Genomic DNA, 26,658 nt, shown 5'->3' with positions numbered 1-26,658 from the left:
TGCTTAACTCCCATTCTTGGTAAATGTTTGTCTATAACTCTATACGACTTTGGAATAGTTAGTTTATGCATATACAAACATTAACATAGTGTTAATTACTAGTAATCAAAACTTGTTGTTTTGCTGTTTATCTTGTTTCTTGATTGATTGTTGACGACAACTCTGGCAATAAATATCGGACGAAACATGTAAGATGAAATACGCTGCATTCAAACACGTACATATGATGCAACAACTGTCACTGCAATATTATCTAATTGAAATAATTGAAGGACAAATCTGTAAAAGATGTATTAATAATCGCTGGACATTGGATATATCAACTCGTGCTTAAAAGTACAGACATGGAAAGTAATTTCGGTTACGTCGACTGATTAATGTTAGATAAACGTCCAGTGACAAATAGTTTATGCATAGATAAGGTCAAAGATTGGTCGATCTTACTAGACAAAAATGTACACCTCACAACAGTTGAACAATAGCTTACGACAATTTGATATGGACAAAAACATAAAAACTTGCCAGGCAGACATGTCTACCTAACAATCAATACACGATATATACCAAATGTAGTGGATCTACGGATTATAGTATCATAATACCCCCCCCCCCCCCCCCATAATAGAGCCTAAACAGTAAAACTTAAAATCCATTGTCCTATGGATAAAAAAAAGGTCAAGGTAAGATGTAACCAGACGGTCATTTACACCTTACAGTCATTCAATAAACCAAAAACAGCTAAATTTTCGCTTAAAGAGACAGCCCTTATCACAAAAACTTATCATTGAAAAATGAATCATGAAATGAGATTAAGTTCTTATGTAGTCTGCAATTCGAACATGTAAACCTTTCATTTATTCAACACCAGAAATAGTTGATATATTGCATTCAGTATCTGAGATACATACTTGACCAAGAAATTTTAACAATGATCCAGGAAGTGAGATTGGAGATTGAACCATAGCTGATGGATATGTAGACCTTGAAAGCATCCAATATACCATATATAGGTACCCTATAACTCATAAGGGCGTATTTCACAGCAACAAAACAATTAAAAACAAGTATTATGAGAGAACTGCATGGCAATACCTAGTTTCCTTCCAGTTAAAATTCATTTCACTGAAACAATTTGATCTACAACTTTTACTGGTGTTAAGTTATCAAAAGTACCAGGATTATAATTTTATACGCCAGACGCGCGTTTCGTCTACATAAGACTCATCAGTGACGCTCAAATCGAAATAGTTAAAAAACCAAATAAATACAAAGTTGAAGAGCATTGAGGATCCAAAATTCCAAAAAGTTGTGCCAAATACGGCTAAGGTAATCTACTCCTGGGGCAAGAAAATCCTTTGTTAACACTGTTAAAACTAGATAAGAAGATCAAATCAAACTACCAGACACGTTTTTAAGGGTGCGCCAAAGCATGCATCTTGCTGTGCTGATAACCCATTGGTGGCCTTCAACAGTTTTCTGTTCTTTTGTTCAAGTTGTTGTCTTTTTGACATATTCCCAATTTCCCTTCTCAATTGTGTTCAAGCATAAAAAAAATGGTAGAAAAAAACTGATTTTCGCATAAATTTTCTATGTCGTAAGACAATATCACTGCAAATAAATCATCCAAACCAAACAAAATTCAAGCCTGAACTGTATTAAACTTGTCATTGTAAAACTATATACCAGGAAAGGAAAAAAATATGTTGTTCTTTTTCATATCAAGTCCAAACTTGAATGAAATAAATTTCAGGCCCCCTTTCAAAAGCCATGAATATTTCAACACTCCTTCAGGCTCCCAACAAATTTTTTAATACTTTAGTACTGCTTGATTCTGTAATGGCACTGTTATGGATTGAAGGGATATCTGGAAGATTCATATCATTAATTCACCATGAGTGGTTCCCAATAAACTAACAATTCCAACCATTATAAATCAATAAAGCTATCTTCCTTGGAAACAGCATTCTAAAGTTTGGCTTTTTGAGTCATTCGTTCAAGGTGTGACAAAATTGCCAATATGTTTTTTTTCAATTCAATGTGGGTTGGGAATGGTGCATGTCCTATAAGCTTCATCTTAATCTGACAATATCTTGTGCACTCAAATATAATCATAACAAAACATGATAGTATCAAGAATTTATTAAAAAAAAATCTTAAAAAGAATAAGAAATGAAATATTGCTATCAAAAAGTTTGTTGTGCATATAACTATTTACAAACTACTGTGTATAGAAGTTTTACAAAGAACACACATTAAAGTTCACAGATTAACACATGCAAAAATAGGACATATAAACATTCACTAAATATTACACATATTCACTAAATATAACACATATAACACAATGTTATGACTAGCATATGAGTTAAAGAGGTGATAGAAAAGAATATATTTCAAAAAAAAGAAATATTAGTAAAAGTAATATAAAAGAATGTCTTGCTCCTCTGACTAGCTTATACAAATCAACTATAAATACAACATGTATCTGTTTATCTATAAACTAAATACAACTAAAACGTTTTATACCGATATAATAAATTATAATTTGCATCTGGAAATATCTTTTATTTCACCAGAAGTTTAAGTGCAAACTGTTTTCTCAATGTTTAAATTGGATTTTTTATTTGAAGACTTGATTGAATTGTACAAATTTAATACAGCTGATTGCATTGAGTGTGTAGGTAAAGGTAAAATCTTTGGTTAACTTGCTTGCTAGCTGAACCATTAAGTCATTATTAGGTTAGGTAAACTACCCTCCTTTTAGAGTAGACTAGTCGGACCAATCTATCTGTCTGTAAAACTAGGGTACTTCCAAAGGAGGGCAATATACCTTACCTAATAATGACTTCACGGTTCAGCTAGCAAGCAAGCTAACCAAAAATATTATCTTTACCTACACACTCAATGCAATCGGCTGTAAAATCATACTTGTACAGTTTGTTTATTAATGATTTGAATCTTTTGTTGTCAAATTATATCTTTTATAATAGTATTTTACACATTAAATGTTTTCCTTTCCTAGGAAAAAAAGAACTAATAAAAAACTAGTTTCCATCATACTTTTGAAAACATAACAATCAGACATTACTACAGGACTAATTAGTATATGTTTGACTGAATACATATATATATATGCACAAAATTAATGAAGAGATAGATTTGGGGGTTATTTTCCATGCATTATTTAAGTTGGATACATGTTATATATGCTGTATTGTTATAAATTAAGGCTGGTCTAGCTTTACAATCTTATAAATCATAAAGCTTTATATAACTTCATTGGTGTGTCATAGCTGTTTGAAAAAGATTGACCATGTTTACCCTTTAACAAAGTTCATTGCATGCATTCAGTAAGGATACAGGATGTGTCCACCATGGATCAATCACACTATTACAGTTCCATGTTAAGTTGACCATAAAAACTTGGTTAAAACCAAAATTTTAAAATATTCTTTTTAAAGTATATATAAAAATAAACATATTTTCCCAGTAATATGACCACAACTTTATGGTAATCTCCTGTTACCAAACTGTATCCAGATACAAATACTATGTATGGTAGGAAAGGTTAAATATCCATCATATAAAAAAGTATGCATGCATCTAAGAAGTAGGTCATCTTGACCATATTGTATAAAAAAAATTACACTTATAATTTTAAAACAATAAGACAAATCATGTTCTAAAATTTGTCTTACCAAGAAGTCAACTTGACAAAATTCAAAAAGGTTTAGACACTAATAGCTTTGAAATAATAGGACAAATCATTATCATGGTCCAAACAATTACTTCACCAATTAGTCATCTTTGCAAAATTAAAAAAAATGTTAAACACTAATATTTTAATTTAATAAAGACAAATCATGGTCTTAAATTTGTCTTGAACAACTCATTTCTCCACTTGTATAATTAAAGAGATAAGTGAACTGTATTTGAATCATTGTAACCATCAATGTAAATTAGATGGCTTCATAAAAACTTAATTCATAACAAAGTTAGTATATCGTTCAATACAAAAAAGAATTTTTTGAAATTCTTTTGTTATGAATTCTATTATTCATAACAGCAAGTTTATTTTTTTTAATTTCATGCATGAATTTTCTTGGCTTATATAAAGTAGTCTTTTTCAAGATGTTCATACTGTGCATCTTTCAAAGCATCTAAAGATATTTCTTTCATTGGGATATGAATATATAGCTGACCAAAGCAATACACTAAAGCAAGAATTCATCAAGGATTAACAAAGTTAGCTCAAAGCTACTATGTTTTCAAGGATTAACAAGCATAATATATACTATGTCTTTAAATATCTTGTTTTTATACAATGAACTATTCACCAAATTAAAATCATGGCTTCTTTGTTTAGTGCCTAGTCTTTATCAGCTAACAAATAATCTAAAATTAACATCATGTCAGTGCATTTGTATCTGAAGACAAAAAGAACTATAACAATATACATTCTAATTTTAGCACCAATATGAATTATCTTTCTTTTGTCCATTTACTTTCTACAAATGCTGGTCTCTGGTGAAGAGTTGTTACTATGATCTGATTGGTTCTGACTGTAGTCACGGTTACTGGTGATGAAGTGTAGACTTGGATAGATACTTGGGTAGACTGTGTGGTATGGTGGTGGATCAGAATCTTGTTCTGTAAAAAATAAATAAGAAAATTTTATTTAAAAGTGATGAAAACTTATTATCATGACTTCATTAGATCAACAATTCTACTAAAACTTATCATGACTAGATAAGATCAAATTTACAATTCTACTGATGATGGTGATCCAGTAAAGAAGACTAGATTTTTACCCAATTATCAAAATATGAAAAAAGTCCTGCCATTTGTTTGTTACTCCACTCATAGCCTATAAGGGAAGAATAGTTTTGTAGCATGAACTTGCTTTGCATCATATTTGTGAGGGTAGTATTGGCATTCAAGTTGAAGACCAATATACATAAAAGTCTATTTGAACACATTTGCATGATTCCACCTAGGATATGTCTAAATTTATGATTCCATCAATAGAGTGAACTGTACACCAATTTGCTACACCTTAGAAAATATTCCCCTACTGCTTTGTAACTGTTCTATTTTTCCATCAGTTGATAGTCAACATAGAGATTTTTATTTTGCCAAATCAAAACAAAGTAATTCTTAAATAGTAAATAGTCCTGTGTTTTTCTGGACAGACTTACCATACATTGAGGATTTACTAGGTGAGTCACTCATAGATGACTTGCTTGGTGAGTCACTGATTGACGACTTGCTTGGTGAGCCACTTATTGGTGATTTGTTTGGTGAGTCACAAGAAGAAGATTTTTTGGGTGACTGTTCAGGTGTTTCATAAGGTGAGCATCTATCTCGACACAACTGGGACTGTCTAGGAAGACTTGATGATCTTCTTAGTGGTTTAACTTTACATGCTTGGACTTTATCTTTAGCCCTTTGTACAAATGCTTGGGAATGGAGTGCACCTGAAAAGAAAGATGCATACCAATATAGTCATGGAATCCTATACCATACAGACTGTATTCATACAGTATGATTAAGTAGAACTTACAATAATTTTCACATTGTGTATGAATAATTGGGACATAAAATAAAGCAAACCTAGATTGTTATTCATATCAAAAAGTTACACACTTTAAAAACAAGTAGAATTTAAATGATTTACCAATTAAAAAACTCAATTGCATGGTTTAGCAAAGCTATAAATTTCTGAACAACAGGTTTAGCTTATGTTGATGTAAATAAGATTTAAAACAAAGATAATAGATTAATAAAAACTTATGTCTATTGATGGTTAATATTCTTTGTGTGATAAATATGATGTCAACCATTGAGTTCAATTTTAGAGAAGATGGTAAGAAAGACAACTTTGAAGCCAAACTTTAAATTGCTATAATCTACATAATAACCAAGATGACTACATATTTTTTTTTTACAAACCTGTATATTTAATTTCTTCCAGATTCTGTCCATGTACATCAGGAATCAGGTTAGCAACATCCTGAAAATAGGTATAATTGTACATACTATACAGTATCAACCTTGCTATTTTGATTGTTTCTAATCAAATGGGATGCATTATTCCACATGTATTTATTTTGACAACATCTTCATGTATTAAAATGATAATTTTGAATGTCCAAATACTTCAGCAATTATTAAATGTGTATAATAGGTGAGTGAAACATTTCCCCCAATTCAAAATGTACAGATCCGAACAAAAAATTGTTGCCATTGTTAGGTAAGGTATACTACCCTCCTTTTAAAGTAGCTTAGTTCTGCTGAGAGATAGATTGGTTATCTGTTGGACTAGTCTACTATTAAAGGAGGGTAGTTTACCTAACCTAACAATGACTTCAAGGTTCAGCTAACAAGCAAGCTAACCAAAGATATTACCATTAGCTACATACTGACTGAAATCTGCTGTAATTTTCGAATTAAATATAAAGATGCTGATATAAAATCAAATTAATAACTTTCAAAACTATTAAAAATAGGTTGTGTGTAATTTCAATTGAAAAAAAAGCCTGTTCTTCATTTGATAAATAGAAGAAAAATTCAAAAAAGAAGGAGACAATTTTATTTATGTATATAGAGTGATAACATTGTCTAGGTTCCCTTACCCTTTCAGCCTCAAACAGAATGGAACATTTTTTCCCCATCATCATATAGGCTTCAGAAATCTTTGTCAAACCTTCCTTCAAACGTATCATTTTAACTGCTTCGTTTTCTCTCACTTTTTCACAAACTGTAAAGAAAGTACACAGAATTAAAAAACATCTAGAGTTAAAATGCATTCTAACCCCTCATTGTTTGTATCTGTTATCATGTCTTGTTTGTAGATGAATAAATTTTTATACTTATGTTAATATTTTTATATAATTTAATTTTGGATGTAACGCGTCTCCTGATTGGCCGATGTTATTTTGTTATGAGCCCATAGACATAATTCAGTCATGTGACCGTGACTTCATCAACGTCTTTTCATGGTATTCTACGGTTTAAAATGGAATTTAGAATAAAATTATAAGAAATGACTGTAATATTTTTTCTGTCTATTCGAAATAACATAAAATATGTGGTGCACACTGTTAAATAACCGGCTACACGCGTTATTCAGTGTGCACCAAATTTTTTATGTTATTTCTTCATAGACAGAAAAAATATTACAGTCATTCCTTAAATATAATTCAAACATGATTGTTTTTGTTGTACATGTACTAGATGTTTAACAGAGAATTTATGGGGTGAATGAACATCTTTATAATAACAGATCATGTTGGCTATATAGGACACTGGATCATCTCTTGCACATCATAATAGCCTCTACACATCATACCATACACCATTAATAATAGTAAAATAAATATATGTGTGTATTTGATTTTACTTAACAATCACTTGTTTGTCAATTAGTGTTCTCATTTTTTATTCAATATCACCAAAAATAAATTAGGGTTGAAAAGCTTGAGTGAAGAATACAGAATATCTTAAGTAAATTATTTGAACAGAAGGAAAAAAGTGTTTTAATGAATTTTACCATAAATTCACACTAATTCTATATATTTAAAGCTTTGGATCAGCAACATAAACTTACCTTCTAACAAAGCCACATCTCTTGATTTTTGTGCCTGTGTGACCTTGGATTCAAAGGACATCCTCTCCTCAACAGAACCCTTCTACAAAATATATTATAGTTGACTCCACATTCTTTAATAAGATGATATTAAACATGTTTTAATGTCTAGATTTTTCAATCTCATAATATCTTTTTTTCTTTCAAGAAGAGCATTTTGTGGCTGATTCATATCTATAAAAGTTGCCTTTTAAGAGGGGAGATAACTCAGAATATTCAGTTTTATAAAAGAACATAAACAAAACTCTATTTAGTTATATAGCAAGAATAAAAGTTTGGTGAACTATTTATGTTATATTTTCAAAAATCATTTTATAAATTGTCTTACCAGATCTTATTCTAATATTCTTAGTTTTTATATAGCATATCCCTTTCCTCAATCGATTTTTTTTTTTTACATACTTGATTCGCATAGGACTTTTTAATAAAATGCTGAAAATATGCTTAAAGTATTAATACAATGCGAAAAACAAATTTTCATGAAATAAATGAAACTCAGATAATCTTATGAATATCCTCTTCCTATTGGATACAATTTTTCTAAAGTTTTGTAGTCAAAGTATTTCATCTGAGGTACTACACAGGCATCAAAAGGAGTCATTATGGAGTAAAGGGGGTGGCATCAAAATGCATCATTATGGAGTAAAGGGGGTGGCGTCTAAAGGCGCATTTATGGAGTAAAGGGGCTGGCATCAAAAGGCGTCATTATGGAGTAAAGGGGGTAGCTTCAAAATGTCTCATTTTGGAGTAAAGGGGGTGGCGTCATAAAGGCGCATTATGGAGTAAAGGGGGTGGCATCAAAAGGCTTCATTTTAGAGTAAAGGGGGTGGCTTCAAAAGGCGTCATTATTGAGTAAAGCTTGTGGCGTCAAATGGTGTCATTATGGAGTAAAGGGGGTGGCGTCAAAAGGCGCATTTATGGAGTAAAGGGGGTGGTGTCAAAAGGCATTATTATGGAGTAAAGGGGGTGGCGTCAAAAGGCGTCATTATGAAGTTAAGGGGGTGGCGTCACAAGGCTTCATTATGAAGGAAAGGGTTACATAGTACTTTTTGCAGACAGTCATTATCTTCAAAATATTTGAGAATATTGCACAGCTTAAAGCTAAGGTCACATTTTGAATCATTGCTACAAATTTGCCACATGAAATCATAGTAAGACTTGCTCCATGAAATCCAACAATAAACAGTGAAGATTTAACTTCCCCTTTTAAGGTTTCCACAGCTTTCTTGATGGTAACTCTAGTAACTTTTTTCTAAATAATTTCACATGAGATTTTCTCATGATGTGCTATAAAAGCCACAATTTTTTCAGGGTAATATTAAATCAAATTTATACTTTACCTTACATGTTTTCTTCAATTTTTTCTGGTAATCTTTTTCTTTATTTTCACAATTATCCTTTTTAAAAAGACAAAATATGGTCAAATACAATGATTTCAATCAAAGGCAAAGCTATGTTTTAGAATTGTATAGACTGAGCAAGGCCATTGCAAACAAGAGGCTCTCAAGAGCCTGAATCGCTCACCTTAATTCTTTTGGTTAAATCTCTCATCAATGATTATTTTGGCTTTTCAATTTATTTAAATGTTTTTTGGATCGTCCTATTTTCTTCAAAAGCAAAAAAAAAATCATTTTCTCCTATGTTCTATTTTAGTCATAGAAGCTATGTTTCTTGACATACAAGGAAATAAAATATAAAATTTATACTAGATACTATGAAACTCATTTAGCCTAAGTTTGGCTGAAATTGATACAGCAGTTTCAAAGGAGAATTTTTTTTTAAAGTAAGTCAACATGATGAACAAATTGTGAAAAAAGTCTTTAAAGGGCAATAACTCCTTACGGGGTCAATTGACAATTTTGGTCAGATAGACTTATTTGTAGATCTTACTTTGCTGAACATTATTGCTCACTTTACAGTTTATCTCTATCTATAATAATATTCAAGATAATAACCAAAAACAGCAAAATTTCCTTAAAATTATCAATTCAGGGGCAGCAACCCAACAACAGGTTGTCTGATTCATCTGAAAATTTCAGGGCAGATAGATCTTGACCTGATAAACAATATTACTCGATGTCAGATTTGCTCTAAATGCTTTGGTTTTTGAGTTATAAGCCAAAAACTGCATTTGACCCCTATGTTCTATTTTAAGCAATGGCGAACATGTTTGTTGATAGATCAAAACTTCGGATACAATTTATAAACTAGATACCATAAGGAACATTCAGTTAAAGTTTGGAAGTATTTGGCCCAGTAATTTCAGAGGAGAAGATTTTTGTAAAAGATTACTAAGATTTACGAAAAATGGTTAAAAATTGACTATAAAGGGCAATAACTCCTAAAGGGGTCAACTGACCATTTCGGTCATGTTGACTTATTTGTAAATCTTACTTTGCTGAACATTATTGCTATTTACAGTTTATCTCTATCTATAATAATATTCAAGATAATATCCAAAAACAGCAAAATTTCCTTAAAATTATCAATTCAGGGGCAGCAACCCAACAACACGTTGTCTGATTCATCTGAAAATTTCAGGGTAGATAGATCTTGACCTGATTAACAATATAACCCGATGTCAGATTTGCTCTAAATGCTTTGGTTTTTGAGTTATAAGCCAAAAACTGCATTTGACCCCTATGTTCTATTTTTAGTAATGGCGACCATGTTTGTTGATAAATCAAAACTTCGGATACAATTTATAAACTAGATACCCTAAGGAACATTCAGTAAAAAGTTTGGAAGTATTTGGCCCAGTAGTTTCAGAGGAGAAGATTTTTGTAAAAGATAACTAAGATTTACGAAAAATGGTTAAAAATTGACTATAAAGGGCAATAACTCCTAAAGGGGTTAACTGACCATTTCGGTCATGTTGACTTATTTGTAAATCTTACTTTGCTGAACATTATTGCTGTTTACAGTTTATCTCTATCTATAATAATATTCAAGATAATAACCAAAAACAGCAAAATTTCCTTAAAATTATCAATTCAGGGGCAGCAACCCAACAACAGGTTGTCTGATTCATCTGAAAATTTTAGGGCAGATAGATCTTGACCTGATAAACAATATTACCCGAAGTCAGATTTGCTCTAAATGCTTTGGTTTTTGAGTTATAAGCCAAAAACTGCATTTGACCCCTATGTTCTTTTTTTAGCAATGGCGACCATGTTTGTTGATAGATCAAAACCTCGGATACAATTTATTGACTAGATAACCTAAGGAACATTCAGTTGAAGTTTGGAAGTATTTGGCCCAGTAGTTTCAGAGGAGAAGATGCTTGAAATAGTTTACGACGACAGACGACGACGGACGCCAAGTGATGGCATAAGCTCACTTGGCCCTTCGGGCCAGGTGAGCTAAAAACTCAAAAGAAAGAAAACTCTGCTCTAAAAGGATATACATGTCATAGACAGACATGGGGTAATTGAAATATGTAATTGTAATTGACTGTAATTAATTACAATTTATCATGTAATTGAATGTAATGTGTAATTGAGCATTTTTTCAATTACATGTAATTGAATGTAATTAATTACATAGCCAAAATTGCCTGTAATTGACAATTACTTTTCAATTACAAGTCAATTACATTTGAAATTTTGGATCAAAAGATTAAATCTTGTGTTTTCTCAAAAAATTATTAAAAGCAATAATCTTAACAAATGTTGTAAGCTGACAAAGAAAAGCCTTCACAGTATACTTTCTGTATTAACACAACCATGGTAGATTCTTCATTAAGTTCAGAAATGGATGATTACTTGTCAGATAATTGTATTGATATGTCAAAAGACCCTCTTTTGTATTGGCATAGTAACTGTCAACGTTTACCACGTCTAGCTAAGTTAGCAGTGCAATATTTAGCTATTCCAGCCACATCTGCACCAGTTGAACGCTTATTTAGCACTGCTGGAAAAACATTTAGGCCGGAAAGGTGAAGACTGGCTGATGGAACATTTGAAAAGCTGATGATGGTCAAATGTAATGGGAAAATGCTTAAATAAGTTATATGACACAATACAAAAATGTATATACTAGTTGAACACTGTCTAATTGTTATAACTATAGAGCAATGTATAATACTTATGTACATATCATAGAATAAATGCATGTTTTCAATGTTTTATCTTAATTTTCCTTTCAAATGTAATTGAAGTAATTAATTACATTTGCCAAGTAATTGGAATGTAATTAATTACATTGGTAAAAAAAGTCAAATGTAATGTGTAATTTAATTGAAGATTTTGTAATTGTAATTGAATGTAATTAATTACTTTCAAATGTAATTGACCCCATGTCTGGTCATAGAACATAAGATTATCAAAAATAATGATTTTTGCACGCACATTTCCATGTTCACTGAACTGTGAAATAAGGGCTAAAACCGCAATTTAATCAAAAATTTAATATGAACTCACATCCTAATACAAAAATGTACTCAATTCTAAGCTACCTTTACCAAAATCTTTTACCTGATGAGGGACAAATGTACTTATCAGAAAACCTAATGCCCCTTCTATCAAAGATGGGGCTTATAAACTGTAGTCTTGGGTCCTGGCTCACGATTCTTGAAAATTGTCTTATGAAAACTAATTAGGGTTTGCAATCAAGGCCATTGTGCACAGCTATGGTTAATCTTACTTCCATTGATATTTAAATATGAACTAACTTTTAGCCATGCATGCATGACTGACCCTCCTAAATTGGGTTAGTTTTCATCATACATTTTTTATCAAATTTCCAGAATTCATAAGTATCCCAGATTCAAAAAAATCCTGGTGATATATATAATATATATCATTTATATCATATGAATTTCCTAAATGAACTTGTGTGCAATTTTTGACAACCAAGTTACCCTTACATGATTTCTTGGAATTTTAAGTTCTTGATTTAGAATTTTCACTTCACTTTTTAAAAACTATATCAAAATATTTCACATTCCTAAATTGCTTTCGAATTTCATATTTAACAAGTGGATTTCTAGATCCAGGTACAATCATTCTAATTCTGTAAATTACTTATCATTACTTTTGAAAATGTTAAAAAATTACAATATCGCTATTTATAAAGTGTCTAAACAATGAAAATTCCTGTTTCATTGTAGGTCAAATGCCAATCATTAGTATAATTGAATAAGCATTTAAATTAGATACATTGTATATTTAAACTGACTTTTTGTTTTATTGTTTATTAATAAGGCTATAAAAAGTCCTATGATTAATGACCCATTTATAGACAGGTAAATAAAAATGTAATTGTACTCTTACCATGCTTACGGTCTTAAATGGATTTCTGAAGTAATGTGCAATAATGCAGAAGTATACATAGATCTTGCATTTTGTATATATTTTTTAAAATACACTTTCAAATGCAACAAAAATAATAATTTCAGTGTCAATAAAGAATGACAACCTAGTTATTTTGACTGAGTTTTACATGGAGCTTCACATTAAATTACAACTCCATGTATGCATAAAATAGTTTGTACTGCATTTATAAGAATTGAAACAATTAAAAATCATTGATACATGTATAGCACCATCAGTTTTTGAGAAATAGACAACCTATAATGGTTTACTTTTACAAATTTTGACTTGGATGGAGAGTTGTATCATTAGCACTCATATATACCCCATCTTCTTACATGTATATCTATTGGAATGCTGTTTTAATTAAATTTGATAAAAATCCACATCTCTAACTAAATCATATCATAATGAACAGAAAACCTAATGAAATTTAGATAGACATGAAATGGATGTTCATGGTACATGCTGACATTTAAATATATATATTGACAATGAAATATGACAAAGAACCATTCATGTTGTGGACTAAAACAACTTTGAATATTTTACCAGATTATTTTTTGCTTCTTTGACATGTTTCTCTCCTTCTAAGACCAGCTCCAACATCTTCATGTATTCCTTTAAATTATCTGTACAAAATATATTACATGTAAATCTATATTGTAAAAAAGAGGTAGAAGGGAGAATCAAAACTCAAAAAGTCTTGTAGAGGCTAATATTAAGTCCACTATCAAGTTATGTCCTTCATATATACACTCCGCCATAAGTTAAGCACCACCCATATTTTTATCAATAAGAAATTTTCAAATCCAAATATTCAATATTTTTGAATAAGAGTTAATCATTTTGACATTGGTTAAATAAAATGTAAATATTGTGCAGTATAAAAAAAATAAAAGTTAGGGTTTTTTATGCTTTCTGCTGTGTGAAGGGAACTTTCAATTTTACGTTAAAAACAACAAATTAAAATACCTATAAAATGTTTTAATTTGTATTAATTTCAAATAATGATACAGTTTTGAACTTTTTGGAAAACAATGAAGTATACATTTACTGTCAATTAAGGTTCATAAAGTCAATATCGTGTATAGCTTCCGCGCTTCCGGTAGAGATCCAATACACGTCTTCTCATTCCTTGCACAAGTCGTCGTAGCCTATACTGTGGAAATCTCTGCCATTCCTGTACTAAAGCGACCCTCAATTCTGGTATTGTTGCACATTTTGGTTGTCTCTGGTTAAGTTTACGGCCGATAAAGTCCCATACATGTTCAATTGGGTTCATGTCAGGTGACATGGCTGGCCAAGGTAAAGTGTATATTGATTCTGACGTCAGTTATGCGTTGACAATTCGTGCGCGATGAGGTCTCGCATTGTCATCTTTGATGACCGGTCTATCAGCTAACGCGTGATTGTCAAAATGAGGCGATACAATGGTTTCAGGATGTCATCCCGGTACCTTTGTCCATTCAGGGTACCGTGAAGAACATGCATATCAAGTCTACAGTCATGGAAAAAACATACCCATACTGTTACACCGCCGCCACCGAAAGCTGTTGTACCAATACTGTTATTGTCCCGATACGCGGTGTTTCTTTCCCTCCAAACACGTGTTCTGCCGTCGACGGGCTTCAGCAAGAAACGACTTTCATCGGACCAGTGAATTCTTCTCCAGCTGCGTAAAGGCCATCGGTGATGGTTCCTAGCCAACTGTTGTCTTGCTCTACGGTGTCTTAAAGTTAATTCCAGGCTGTTTATTGGCCTCCGAGCCCTTAGACGGAAACTATGCAACCTACGTATCACAGTCCGCACACTTCCTTTTTCCCCAATAGGTCAAAGTCTACGAAGCTGATCAGCAGACGAGAAAGGTTTAAATCTTGCTTGCCGGGAACGATTTCTGTCTTCTCTGTGAGTAGTTTTACGTGGTCTGCCTGCTCTAGGGCGGTCTTCAACTGACCCTGTCTGTCGGTATCTCAGCACAAGCCTGATAATCACAGTGTGGTTAACACCAAAATAGACCGCTATTCTACGGCAACTTAGACCTGTATTTGCCAAACATACAACTTGCCAGCGTTCCGCAATACTCAGTTTACAACTTGCAATCCTAAAAGTTTGATATCAATGGCTAATTCAAGTGCGAAATGCACTTGCTAAAATCATTTGTGGTTAGTCAAAAACAGTAACACAAGACAGTTTGTTAAAACTTGTTTTGAACAATCAAAATGTAATCGATTGACATTTTACCTGTATCTAAAAGTTACCTATTGTTTACAGGTTTAATATATAGTATTTCTTTTATAAAAAAAATAATTAAGAAAATAATTATTTCGAAATTAAATTGGGTGGTGCTTTACTTATGGCGGAGTGTATATATAAATTAATGTGAAAGTACATGAACTCTATCAATAATCTATCTTGAAAAATTTAATCTACGCTAGTACTATCCTAAACTTATTTCACATATACTGAAAATCTCTTTTTCACCAGTAGTGATAAAAGGTTTGCCTTATTTTTTATTTGTAATATTTATTGAGCAATTTATTATTTTGTATACTACATAATGCTTCTCTTATTGCACACAATATGTGCCTAGGTGTATTTATAAACTTGTATAAACTTGTATTCATAATTTTGTAAAATAAAGTTAATTTCTTAACACAGGAAAAGTTTGTCAATTTTGTGCACCTTTGTGACGTCATTTACCAGATAAAGGGGGTCACCTGCTCTATCAAAGTTCATGAATCATCTTCGTGAGTGTCATTTTTCTGAATAAACTAGAAATAACATTTGTTTCATGTACTCTTACAATTCCCTTACAACAACAGTGCGGAATATCAATTTTAAGAATTTGATTTGCCAAATACTTAGTGCAATATAGCATTATCCTTTATATTATCAACCAATGGCTCAATATATGAATGGAAGTGACGAAGCCCCTAAACACACAAAGATGTTCACTTTATCCAAAGATTTTGACGGAAATGCAAGGAACTTGATTTAATACTCGAAACTAGTCCATTGGATGAAAAAATATTTTCATGAAATAAATGAATAAATAAAATTAAATAAATAAAACTCACCATTTAATTCCCTTTGGGCTTCAGTCCATTGCAGATTTAACTCTGATATATGATTACACACATCCTGTAAATTCAAAAGTCCAAGTTTCTTAACAAATTGTTATTTTAATTTAATTTGGTAAACTGTATTTTTTTTCTTCTCAATAACTCTATTATTAATGCTGGTTCAGTGTTCCATTTTATTTTGCAAAATGTATTTTTTTTTTATGTACATGTAAAGTCTAACAAAACTGACAAAAAAAGGAACATGAGGAGGAACTCATGAAAAATAACTGGTATGTTCTTGCCTTAAACATGCAAAGACATGTACTTTTTCCATGGTAATTATTTGGTAAAACCAGGAGTAAACAGAGTGAAATGTCAAGACTGACCCTCTTAACCTATTGAAATTTATCTTGGCCAATTTCTCAGCCAAAATTTCAAAATAACAGTCACATATAGAAAATATTTAGGCAATTTGTATTATGGTCAGTCAAATTTAGTCTTTTGAATGTGGACAGTAATGTACATTTGTTCCATTGTATCTATTATCAGTATAAACTGTAACAATCTTACCTGTATTGCCCTGTTTTCTTCATTAGCTGACCATCTTAACATGTCTTGTGATGCTAAAACAAAGTTAATTTGGAAATGAAATGTTTACCTTAATGTAATATTGGTGGATATGTTACTATCATTTAGACAGATCTTGACTTTGGTTGAAAACTACTTTCTTTTTTTACAATCAGAAATGAATACAAACACCAAAACAGATACAAGTACAGACACTAAACTTAGGTATTTCAAACTGGGAGCCCAGACCAGATATTTCATAATTATTTTCTATATGTTCAACTTAACTTTATCTGAAAGTTTAGGGGCCCAGCTCAAAATAGGAGCCATGGGCGACTGGGCTCCCTTTAAGTTTTTTCCCTGAAGTAACTGTCCACATTTATTATTTTTCTGCCTAAAAATTGTTTTAACCTTACACACGTTACAGGAGATACACTGTAGTTGAAATTGTCTGTATCAATGAATTTCAATTAGTATTTTTACTCAAATCATAAAACTGCATACATTTTTGTACTTTCATAAGTTTTTTTTTAAGGGATTTCTCTGAAAAAATGGACTTCAAATCAATTATTCAATTACCATAAATGATACCTTTACAAGCTATACATGTAACAACAGTTCAATGTATGGTAGGTAATTAAAAAGATGACACATTTTCAGTGGTGTGTCAATACAGCTAAGTAATATACTAACTTATAACATTGTATAATAGATAGAAGAAATGATATATTTCTTACACACGCAAAACAAACATCTCCTTGCTTCACTAAATTCATTGTTATGTTATCTAAAAATTATTCAGCTGTTAAAATGCTATATTCAGCTTTACATTGTAATTTTTGTAACAGAAATTTACTATTAAACTATTGCAACAAAAGAGCCAATTGTGAAATCATTGTTAGCAATCTTTTTACCAAGGTCGTCAATGTTTACTATTGACCATAACAGTGGCTTTTTGCATTTTTCAATCATGTTTTGAAATCTGAAACGAAGAAAGAGCATTAACACTCTTTAGAGTACTTTTTCCAAGGCACATGTAAAACAATGTCTTTATGTCACGTTGATTAACCCTTTCACGTTCGGCCAAATTGGACGTAAACTTATGGAAAGACACTATCTGTCTAAAAGTTCAATCGCATATAGCATTCGCACTGAGGCTTACATAAAGGTCGTTTTAGGTCCATTTGAGAGATAAATGATAAAATATTTCAAAAAATATAATATATCAGAAATTTTGTCTTTTGAAGTCACGTGTTATCTGTCCAAAAGTCACGGGACTTGCGAAAAAAAAGGTAAAAAAATACAAAAGTCTTCCGAAAAAGGTAGTGTGGAGACTTTTATAAGGGCTAATAGGATAAAGTTTAAGTGTCAAAGCAATGTCCTAAGTCTGATAGACACAGGAAAGTTACCATTATGGTATAGTTGGAGGAAATACGTGCTATATGCCCCCCAAACGTGGATGCCCGCAACATGCAAAATAACGGTTTTCAGCCGTTTTTTCGTCAAAATCTTATACTTGACACAAATTTTAGTTTAAATTATGTTTTTCCAAGCAGCACATAGAATTTTGACTTTGAAAGTAAAGATTCAATGAATTACCAATAATTAATTTGGTGTTTTGGGCCTATGAGGTTTTAGTTTAAAGGGGGGGGGGGGGGGGGTGCAATTAGGACACACATTCTTTAAAAACATACAAACATTGTTTTTAAGTTGAATTTTGTATGCATTCATGACCCTCTTTTTGAAATTGAAAGTAAAGTTAAGTTAAGTTTCATTTAATATAGGAAATTGTTTTTTCACCTCCGGCTTTGAGGTTCGAACATGCAATCTTCCTGCTATGGGCTAGTGCAGCTTCCCACTGGACCACGGGAGTTCCAGTTTAATATATCGAAATTTTAATACTTAACTCTTTCATAAAGCAACGAAGTGAAAGTAATCAAATAATCAGCCTGTTTACTGTTTTCGTTTAGAAATTAAGTCTCGATATAACATATAATTGTTGTAAAACCCATTATTTTGAGCAAATATAGGATGATATCATACTTAAGTCTGCCATTTTTTTCTAGACTTTTACCGGTTTCTTTATTTGAACAAAAGTGTTTTCAACATTTCCATAACCAGGCACATCAGAAACAATGTTCTGTTACATCTATTTCAACTTCGAAAAAAAAAAATTCATGACTTTTTGTCTTTTTTGTCTTTTTTTCAATTAATTTGGAAAGAAATGACCACAAATTGAGAGTGCATTTCAAGTAAATGACTGCGTTGGTACACTTTCAATCACTTTTTTCACTTAAGTACAAGTTTTAATCATACTTTGAATAGTTTCCCTTAAAAATACACGGCGAAGTTAATAAAAAAAGTCATATTGCCCCTAAAATCAACAGTTTATTTTCCCATACTCGACGGAAATATTAAGTTCAAATAAAAAAAAACAACACGGTTTTTACAGGAGAAAACGTTGTCCGTTAGGGACGATTTGATACCAAACCGTACTCGGAAGAAGTTTAAGGCACCACTAATCACACAGCTGTGATATAGGGGATTGATTTGAGCCATCATCCACTTCTGTACGTCAACAAATGTCAAAGATTCAATACTTTGCGCAAGTTAGTTACCCAAAAATATAGCCCATCGGTACCAGAGTACCGATGGGAACAGGAAGGGGTTAAGAATGCTTAACCCTTTCACGTTCCGCCAAATTGGACGTAAACTTATGGAAAGACACTATCAAAGTTCAATCGCATATAGCATTCGCACTGAGGCTTACATAAAGGTCGTTTTAGGTCCATTTGAGAGATAAATGATAAAATATTTCAAAAAATATAATATATCAGAAATTTTGTCTTTTGAAGTCACGTGTTATCTGTCCAAAAGTCACGTGACTTGCGAAAAAAAAGGTAAAAAAATACAAAAGTCTTCCGAAAAAGGTAGTGTGGAGACTTTTATAAGGGCTAATAGGATAAAGTTTAAGTGTCAAAGCAATGTCCTAAGTCTGATAGACACAGGAAAGTTACCATTATGGTATAGTTGGAGGAAATACGTGCTATATGCCCCCCAAACGTGGATGCCCGCAACATGCAAAATAACGGTTTTCAGCCGTTTTTTCGTCAAAATCTTATACTTGACACAAATTTTAGTTTAAATTATGTTTTTCCAAGCAGCACATAGAATTTTGACTTTGAAAGTAAAGATTCAATGAATTACCAATAATTAATTTGGTGTTTTGGGCCTATGAGGTTTTAGTTTAAAGGGGGGGGGGGGGGGGGGGGGGTGCAATTAGGACACACATTCTTTAAAAACATACAAACATTGTTTTTAAGTTGACTTTTGTATGCATTCATGACCCTCTTTTTGAAATTGAAAGTAAAGTTAAGTTAAGTTTCATTTAATATAGGAAATTGTTTTTTCACCTCCGGCTTTGAGGTTCGAACATGCAATCTTCCTGCTATGGGCTAGTGCAGCTTCCCACTGGACCACGGGAGTTCCAGTTTAATATATCGAAATTTTAATACTTAACTCTTTCATAAAGCAACGAAGTGAAAGTAATCAAATAATCAGCCTGTTTACTGTTTTCGTTTAGAAATTAAGTCTCGATATAACATATAATTGTTGTAAAACCCATTATTTTGAGCAAATATAGGATGATATCATACTTAAGTCTGCCATTTTTTTCTAGACTTTTACCGGTTTCTTTATTTGAACAAAAGTGTTTTCGACATTTCCATAACCAGGCACATCAGAAACAATGTTCTGTTACATCTATTTCAACTTCGAAAAAAAAAAATTCATGACTTTTTGTCTTTTTTGTCTTTTTTTCAATTAATTTGGAAAGAAATGACCACAAATTGAGAGTGCATTTCAAGTAAATGACTGCGTTGGTACACTTTCAATCACTTTTTTCACTTAAGTACAAGTTTTAATCATACTTTGAATAGTTTCCCTTAAAAATACACGGCGAAGTTAATAAAAAAAGTCATATTGCCCCTAAAATCAACAGTTTATTTTCCCATACTCGACGGAAATATTAAGTTCAAATAAAAAAAAACAACACGGTTTTTACAGGAGAAAACGTTGTCCGTTAGGGACGATTTGATACCAAACCGTACTCGGAAGAAGTTTAAGGCACCACTAATCACACAGCTGTGATATAGGGGATTGATTTGAGCCATCATCCACTTCTGTACGTCAACAAATGTCAAAGATTCAATACTTTGCGCAAGTTAGTTACCCAAAAATATAGCCCATCGGTACCAGAGTACCGATGGGAACAGGAAGGGGTTAATATTAGAGCCTTTGATTTCCCATTTTCTTCAAAAATCTGATGGGAGAATTTTACATAGTAACAGGGTTTGCCTTCTACAATTTATAGGTCATATAACGGTAAATCTTGGGATTAGATTTAAGAAAATCCTATAATCTCATTAGAGAGGTGGTACGTCCTCAAGCAATATCTATAATCCTACTGGGACTTATTCATTTAAGTGTCTTAAAATGATGGGTCACTACACTTTATAAACTTTATGCATATGAAAAGCTTTTCTGGATTTACTTTCAGCAGATATTCTCAGACTTGAACATTTTAAAATCAGGAATGAATAAATAAGTAGAAAAGTTCAGGTTTTTTATCAAAAGGGAAATTTAGTTTTTACAGGTAGTGATGTACATTGTAACAGTACATTTATTTAAATAACGTTAAAATTCATTAAAAATTAACTTAAATTTCATACAAAAAAATGTATCTGCATGCACTTCAGAAAGAAAACAAATTCTCATTAATTCTAATCAATTGAAATAAGTATAAAAGAATAAAGATATTGTGGGAGTCTTGAAATTTCTCATGTTAGTCAGTGTTCTCCACATTGGCCCTTTTAGCATTATGGCAATGTGATTTGTCATAAAAAAAAAAATAGGGGGGAGGGACAAATTTACAGGAACTTTGTTGATATGAGGTTAACTCTTAAGTATACAATTCTAGGAAATAGATGTCCCATTGTTTACAAATGTATATAAGTAGCATACAAAAAACTAAATAAAATACAAAAATATATTTACCAGACGTTTCTGCATTTATTTGTGATTTAATAGAATTTCTTAAATTTTTCACTTCTGAGATCATAACATTCATATCAGAATTAGTTCCATCTCCAAGACTAGACATTAACTTTGTTCCACTCCTGTAAAAAATAAATATTATTTTGTTTGGTTTGTAAATGCAATAACCATTTATAAATCTATCTTTACTTATTAAGGTACAATGTAGTGCATTTTGTAGTTAAAGCATTGGATTTAATATATAATTGTTAGTATCTGGTACATGCATTTATTCCGTCTCATTTGATCTCTTTAAATCATTGCTGCAGGTTGTCTCCACCTAGCCAGAAGATATGACCTTTAAATTTGACCTTCCAAAAACTGACAAGATAAACTAAAGGTCAGCAGCTTTTCTCACAAACATTTTAATGATTAAAATGAATATTGAAGTTATACAAAAATTAGTACCTAAATGTATATATACAAGTCTGTATTTTAAGCTGGCTAAGGCATTGCAAAATGTATAACTTGTAAAAGTCACAGCCATTTTTTTTTACATGCTGGAGTTTCACTAGATTTTGTGGTGTATGCATTTATATTGTTACCTTTCATCCTTTTCTTTTGCATACAGACATTACATATATACAAGCAATTTAGGAAAAAACAATTGCTATAAATATGTGCACATTTACACTACAATATATTCAGTAGTCGGATGTTCAAAGTTGTACATTTTGTGCAGACAAACATTATAGATCATTGTATAGATCTTCATAATTCTTTGGGATTTTGATTATTTCTGCTGAAGAATTGGGTGTCAAATCATGCAGATTGTCCATATTGTCAATATCACAATGCATACACATATGTACATGTAAATGTAAAATGGATCACAAATAAGTGAGTATGTTTACATTAACATAGTCACATTTTAATAGACACATCTTTAATGTTGTTGTTTTTGTGTCTCTTGGTTGCTATTTCATGAAAAATACATGTACCCCAAATCACCTGTTACTCACACCTGACTCTACAACTTAAAACGGAGTACTGCAGTATGGCAAGTCAACAAAGGCTGTACAGCTGACTATAATTGCTGACATCCACTTCATTTCAACTTTGGTGGATAGTCATGATAGTTGTCTCACTGACAATTATACAATAACTCCTTATTTTAATGCTTGATATTTCCATGGTCAGACTGGGTCTTATTCTATGTTTTGTTTCATTATCAGCAGGAAAACTCTAATTAGGGATCATTAAGTTTTAAAAGATAAAAAGAAATGTTTCAGAACACTGCTTTCGATAAAATCTTTACAGGAAATGTGTCTTTTGAATGGAGATCTATTTATCTGCTTGTGTAAAAAATAGTAATCTTCACTATAGGCTGGATTTAAATTAGAAATTCATTTAAATTCTACAATGTCTTTTATTTCCTGTAGAAAACATTACAGAAAATCTCCAGGTACATATTTGTATTTAAATCTGAATAATGGAATTTTTTTTAACATTCCACATAAAACAATAACAAATAAAACATAATTTATGAATTTTAACTCCTGCAAAATAAAGTCTGCACAAATGACTAATATCATTATATAAAAGAAGAATCACAGATTCCAGAAAGAGAAATAGAGACTTTTATGATTACGTTGTAGAAATACGAGAATTGAGATTTTATATTTGAAAATGTATAATAGCAAATATATCTACATGTAAAAATATTATCAGATATATCTATATTACATCTTTTATACATCTCTTATTAAACCTGGGACCATTTAATAGTATATATATAAAAAAAACCCAGATTATTAAACATATGAATAATGTATGCATGTAAAATTTTCTAGTATTAAAATTTTAGACTTTCAAATGTTCAAGGTAAATAGAACTTTTTATGTTTTATATCCATACAATACATGTAGACCACTTTCAAGTTCATTGTCACAGGGAAAAACTCATCAATTAGGCCTTAGTGACGTCATTTACCAGAGAGAGGGGATCATCTGTATCCCTGCACTATTAACCGTCATCAAGCATCTAAGTGATTGTCATTGTGCAGGATAACCTAAAAAATTTTGTTTTGTTAAGTACTTAATCACAATTCCCTAATGACAGCAGTGCTTGATTGCCAATTATGAGAATTTAGTTCCCTGAATAATTTGTGCAATAAAGTATTATAATTTGCCAACCACTCGCTCAACATTGGAATGGAAGTGACAATGCCACTAAACACATGAATGATGTTCACTGAAACCAGAGTTTTTGAAGGAAATGCATTGAACTTGAAAGTTGTCTATTTGATACAAATGTACAGTATGGCACAGAAAATTAAAACATAGTACTAGTGTTTCCCATAACATGCTGCAAAGAATATGGTATGTTCTCAGGAAGGTACAAATGAAGGCATATAATTAGTATTTTTTAAAAAAGCTTTAGACTTGGTCAAACAGGAAACATTCTGAATTTAATATGCCATAAAAAAAACAAATGTTCTCACCTCCAAAATACTATATTCCTATAAGTGAAATTTCAGCTATATCAAGTGTTTGTTTAAAATTAAAGAAATTTCAAGTTTTACAAATCATTATAATAAATGATCATAATGATAAGGGTGCTATAATTAGATTAGTAGTCTCAGAATATACATGTATGTTTATAATAAGGTTGTTGATTATAATTAAATATTTAATACTGCATGAATTGTTTAGTAGTAATTTTCTTAAACAGATTAAAACTACACTGGTCAAAGACGCATTAGATATTTTTCAAATCTAGTTAAATTCTCCATTGCAAAGACTAAATTAAGTTTAAGCGTTGCCAAAAAAAATATATTCAAAGGTATGTTGTTTTTAACAAGGATTTGTATAGTTCTAACTATACAAATCCTAGTTTTTAATCTCACAGCAGGTCCAGGATTTTAGGTTGCGTGGAGCTAACTAAAATTGTCGGAGCTGAGCATGGCAAAAATATTTTTGAAGAAAAATTATCCAAATATTTGTTATTTCACAGAGGAGTTGTGAGAGGACATGCTTTGGAAATTTTAGGGGGTGTTTGCTTGCCACTCTCATTCACCACTACCTAAATCAGCCACAATCTATAATGATAATATATGAAAAGAGTCTGAGCTGTTCACCCCTACAAGAGACAAGTGTCTGCCCCTACCTCTAAAGGAGTCGACTGAAGTACAACATCCCCCTTTTTTCTTCAATTTTCTGTTTACAGAATGAAATATAAGAAAATCAGCTACAAGAGATTTTATAAATATATGCTCATAATAGAGACACTCTTTTTGTGCCTTTGGAGAAAATACGAGGAAAGAGACAAAATTAATTTAACTGACGACAACAAGATGCGGACACTGGAGATCTGACAACCCCTTGCAAAATTTATGCTTCAGTTTTTTGCTAAATACTTTACCATTCGGATTAGTTTATTCAAGAAATCAAATATGTTTACCTTCTTATAGCACGGGATGCCTTTTCCATTATTATTCCTTGAACAAGATTCCACAATTATCAAGATCATCAATACATTGCTATTTTAGGACTTGTCAATTTCAAAAATCAAATTTAACCGCCGGAAATGACAGAAATACAATAATTCAAATATCCTCAGCTGCAAAATAATGTAATTCTATCAGTGAATTTCAGGTGTTTTCTAATGTGTGGGCTTTTTTTCACCAAGTTTCGAGTATGAAAATTTCAATATAGTACAGTCGAATCATCGTTTGGTCATTGTGTTTTTTGGCGCGTTGTTTATTTACATTTGAGGGCACCTGTTCGTGGGCGGAGTTACTTAGAAAGGGAAGTAACTATAAAACTCCCGCCAAATCCCCAATTTTACTGATCAATATGCTTTTTACTTAGTACATTCAGAAACATATAATGTATTGTATGTCTTTGGTACATTTTATCATATGACTTTTTTGTTTAATTTGCAACACTAAATTGTAACATCTGATAGCAAAAATAGGTATAACTGTATGAATGTTTTGGCCTGAGATAATCTTTTGATCACGAAAAACAAAAGACTTTTAACCGTATTGTGAGTGTCATATGCCAATCAATGGGGAAAACCCATTTAAAAGCTGTTAAGTCATTTAAATATAAATAATCGTATTGTAAAAAAATCAAAGTCAAGTCAAATATAGAGATTACAAAGATTAGCTAAAACAAACTGATTTCCCACGCTTTTTATTTAGATCTATAATATTAAGCAAGGCGGGAAAGAAAAGTTTGTTTTGGTAAATATGTTCACCAAATACAGATTTTCACATTTTACTTCATTGTTCTTTTCTTGCGAGGTTGCATAGGTATTATATAATACTGTCGTATTTTATAAAATATTCAGTAAAAATATCACCTAAACAGAGATCAAACTGACACTGAACACCTCCCAGACAAAAAAAAATCAGATGGTTTAACAAGGTGCTATTTTAAAATGAACGGGAATGTGGCGTTAATCATGGTTTATTTTGTATGAGCTGTCAATGATAGTGGTGCAGTGTCAAGATTCAAAATCAACAAATATAAATTGAGATTTTAGCGTATTTCGCAAGGATATATATAAATACCTATCCATAATATTTAGTCTTAAATTAAGACAAATGGATGTTTGTGCCATTTATGCAATGAACCGATATATCTTATTTAAATGTATACAAAAAAAATAATATTTAATTGCATTTGTGACCCTTATATTAAAAATTCACTGATCATAAAACTGTAGGATATTATATAATATAACTATTAAGCGGAACACGAAAAATAACACGAACCCTGGTTTTGTTCCAAAAGTTTAGTTTTAAAATTGGAATAACAAGAAACAGTGCATAATACCAATTAATTGGGACGATCAGAAACAACAAAAGCGAGCATTTAGCAGAAAGGAGTATACAATTTGTAGGTCGTCATTACAAATAGTTTGAAAGAGAATCCAGGTGAAAATTACGACCTACAAATTGTATACCCCTTTCTTTATAGTACACGTAAAAAAGCGGTTACTTGGCATGTATGTTTTATTTAAA

The 26,658-nt window shown here is 31.4% G+C and overlaps 1 protein-coding gene across 2 annotated transcripts; it reads right to left on the bottom strand.

Annotated features, from left to right (window-relative positions):
• Window positions 1–2,124: 2,124 nt before the first annotated feature.
• LOC134685113 (uncharacterized) lies at window positions 2,125–25,438 on the bottom strand. 2 transcript variants are annotated; one of them, XM_063544563.1, is made up of 12 exons: window positions 25,089–25,438; window positions 24,130–24,147; window positions 21,648–21,769; window positions 16,596–16,648; window positions 16,041–16,104; window positions 13,513–13,592; window positions 8,989–9,045; window positions 7,610–7,691; window positions 6,636–6,760; window positions 5,953–6,013; window positions 5,199–5,477; window positions 2,125–4,650 (listed from the first exon to the last, which is right to left on the bottom strand). In XM_063544563.1, the coding sequence occupies exons 1-12, from the start codon at window positions 25,115–25,117 to the stop codon at window positions 4,502–4,504; spliced, it is 1,119 nt and encodes a 372-aa protein (XP_063400633.1). In that variant the 5' UTR covers window positions 25,118–25,438; the 3' UTR covers window positions 2,125–4,501. The 2 variants fall into 2 exon arrangements, with proteins under 2 accessions (XP_063400633.1, XP_063400634.1); XM_063544564.1 differs by lacking the exon at window positions 24,130–24,147.
• Between the last annotated feature and the right edge of the window lie 1,220 nt (window positions 25,439–26,658).

Source organism: Mytilus trossulus, chromosome 9, assembly GCF_036588685.1.
Source record: "Mytilus trossulus isolate FHL-02 chromosome 9, PNRI_Mtr1.1.1.hap1, whole genome shotgun sequence".
In the NCBI taxonomy this organism is placed as follows: Eukaryota; Metazoa; Mollusca; class Bivalvia; order Mytilida; family Mytilidae; genus Mytilus; species Mytilus trossulus.
The sequence above is the reverse complement of the archived record's forward strand: the minus strand, read 5'-3'. Positions and strand labels throughout refer to the sequence as shown.

Excerpts from the sequence above, each read along its gene's own strand:
- LOC134685113 (XM_063544563.1), bottom strand. The coding sequence starts at position 25,117 with ATGGAAAAGGCATCCCGTGCTATAAGAAG. Across the intron at positions 7,692-8,988 it reads AATTGAAGAAAACATGTAAG|AAGGGTTCTGTTGAGGAGAG; the intron begins GTAAAGTATAAA and ends TATATTTTGTAG. Across the intron at positions 6,761-7,609 it reads AGATGTGGCTTTGTTAGAAG|TTTGTGAAAAAGTGAGAGAA; the intron begins GTAAGTTTATGT and ends CTTTCTTTACAG.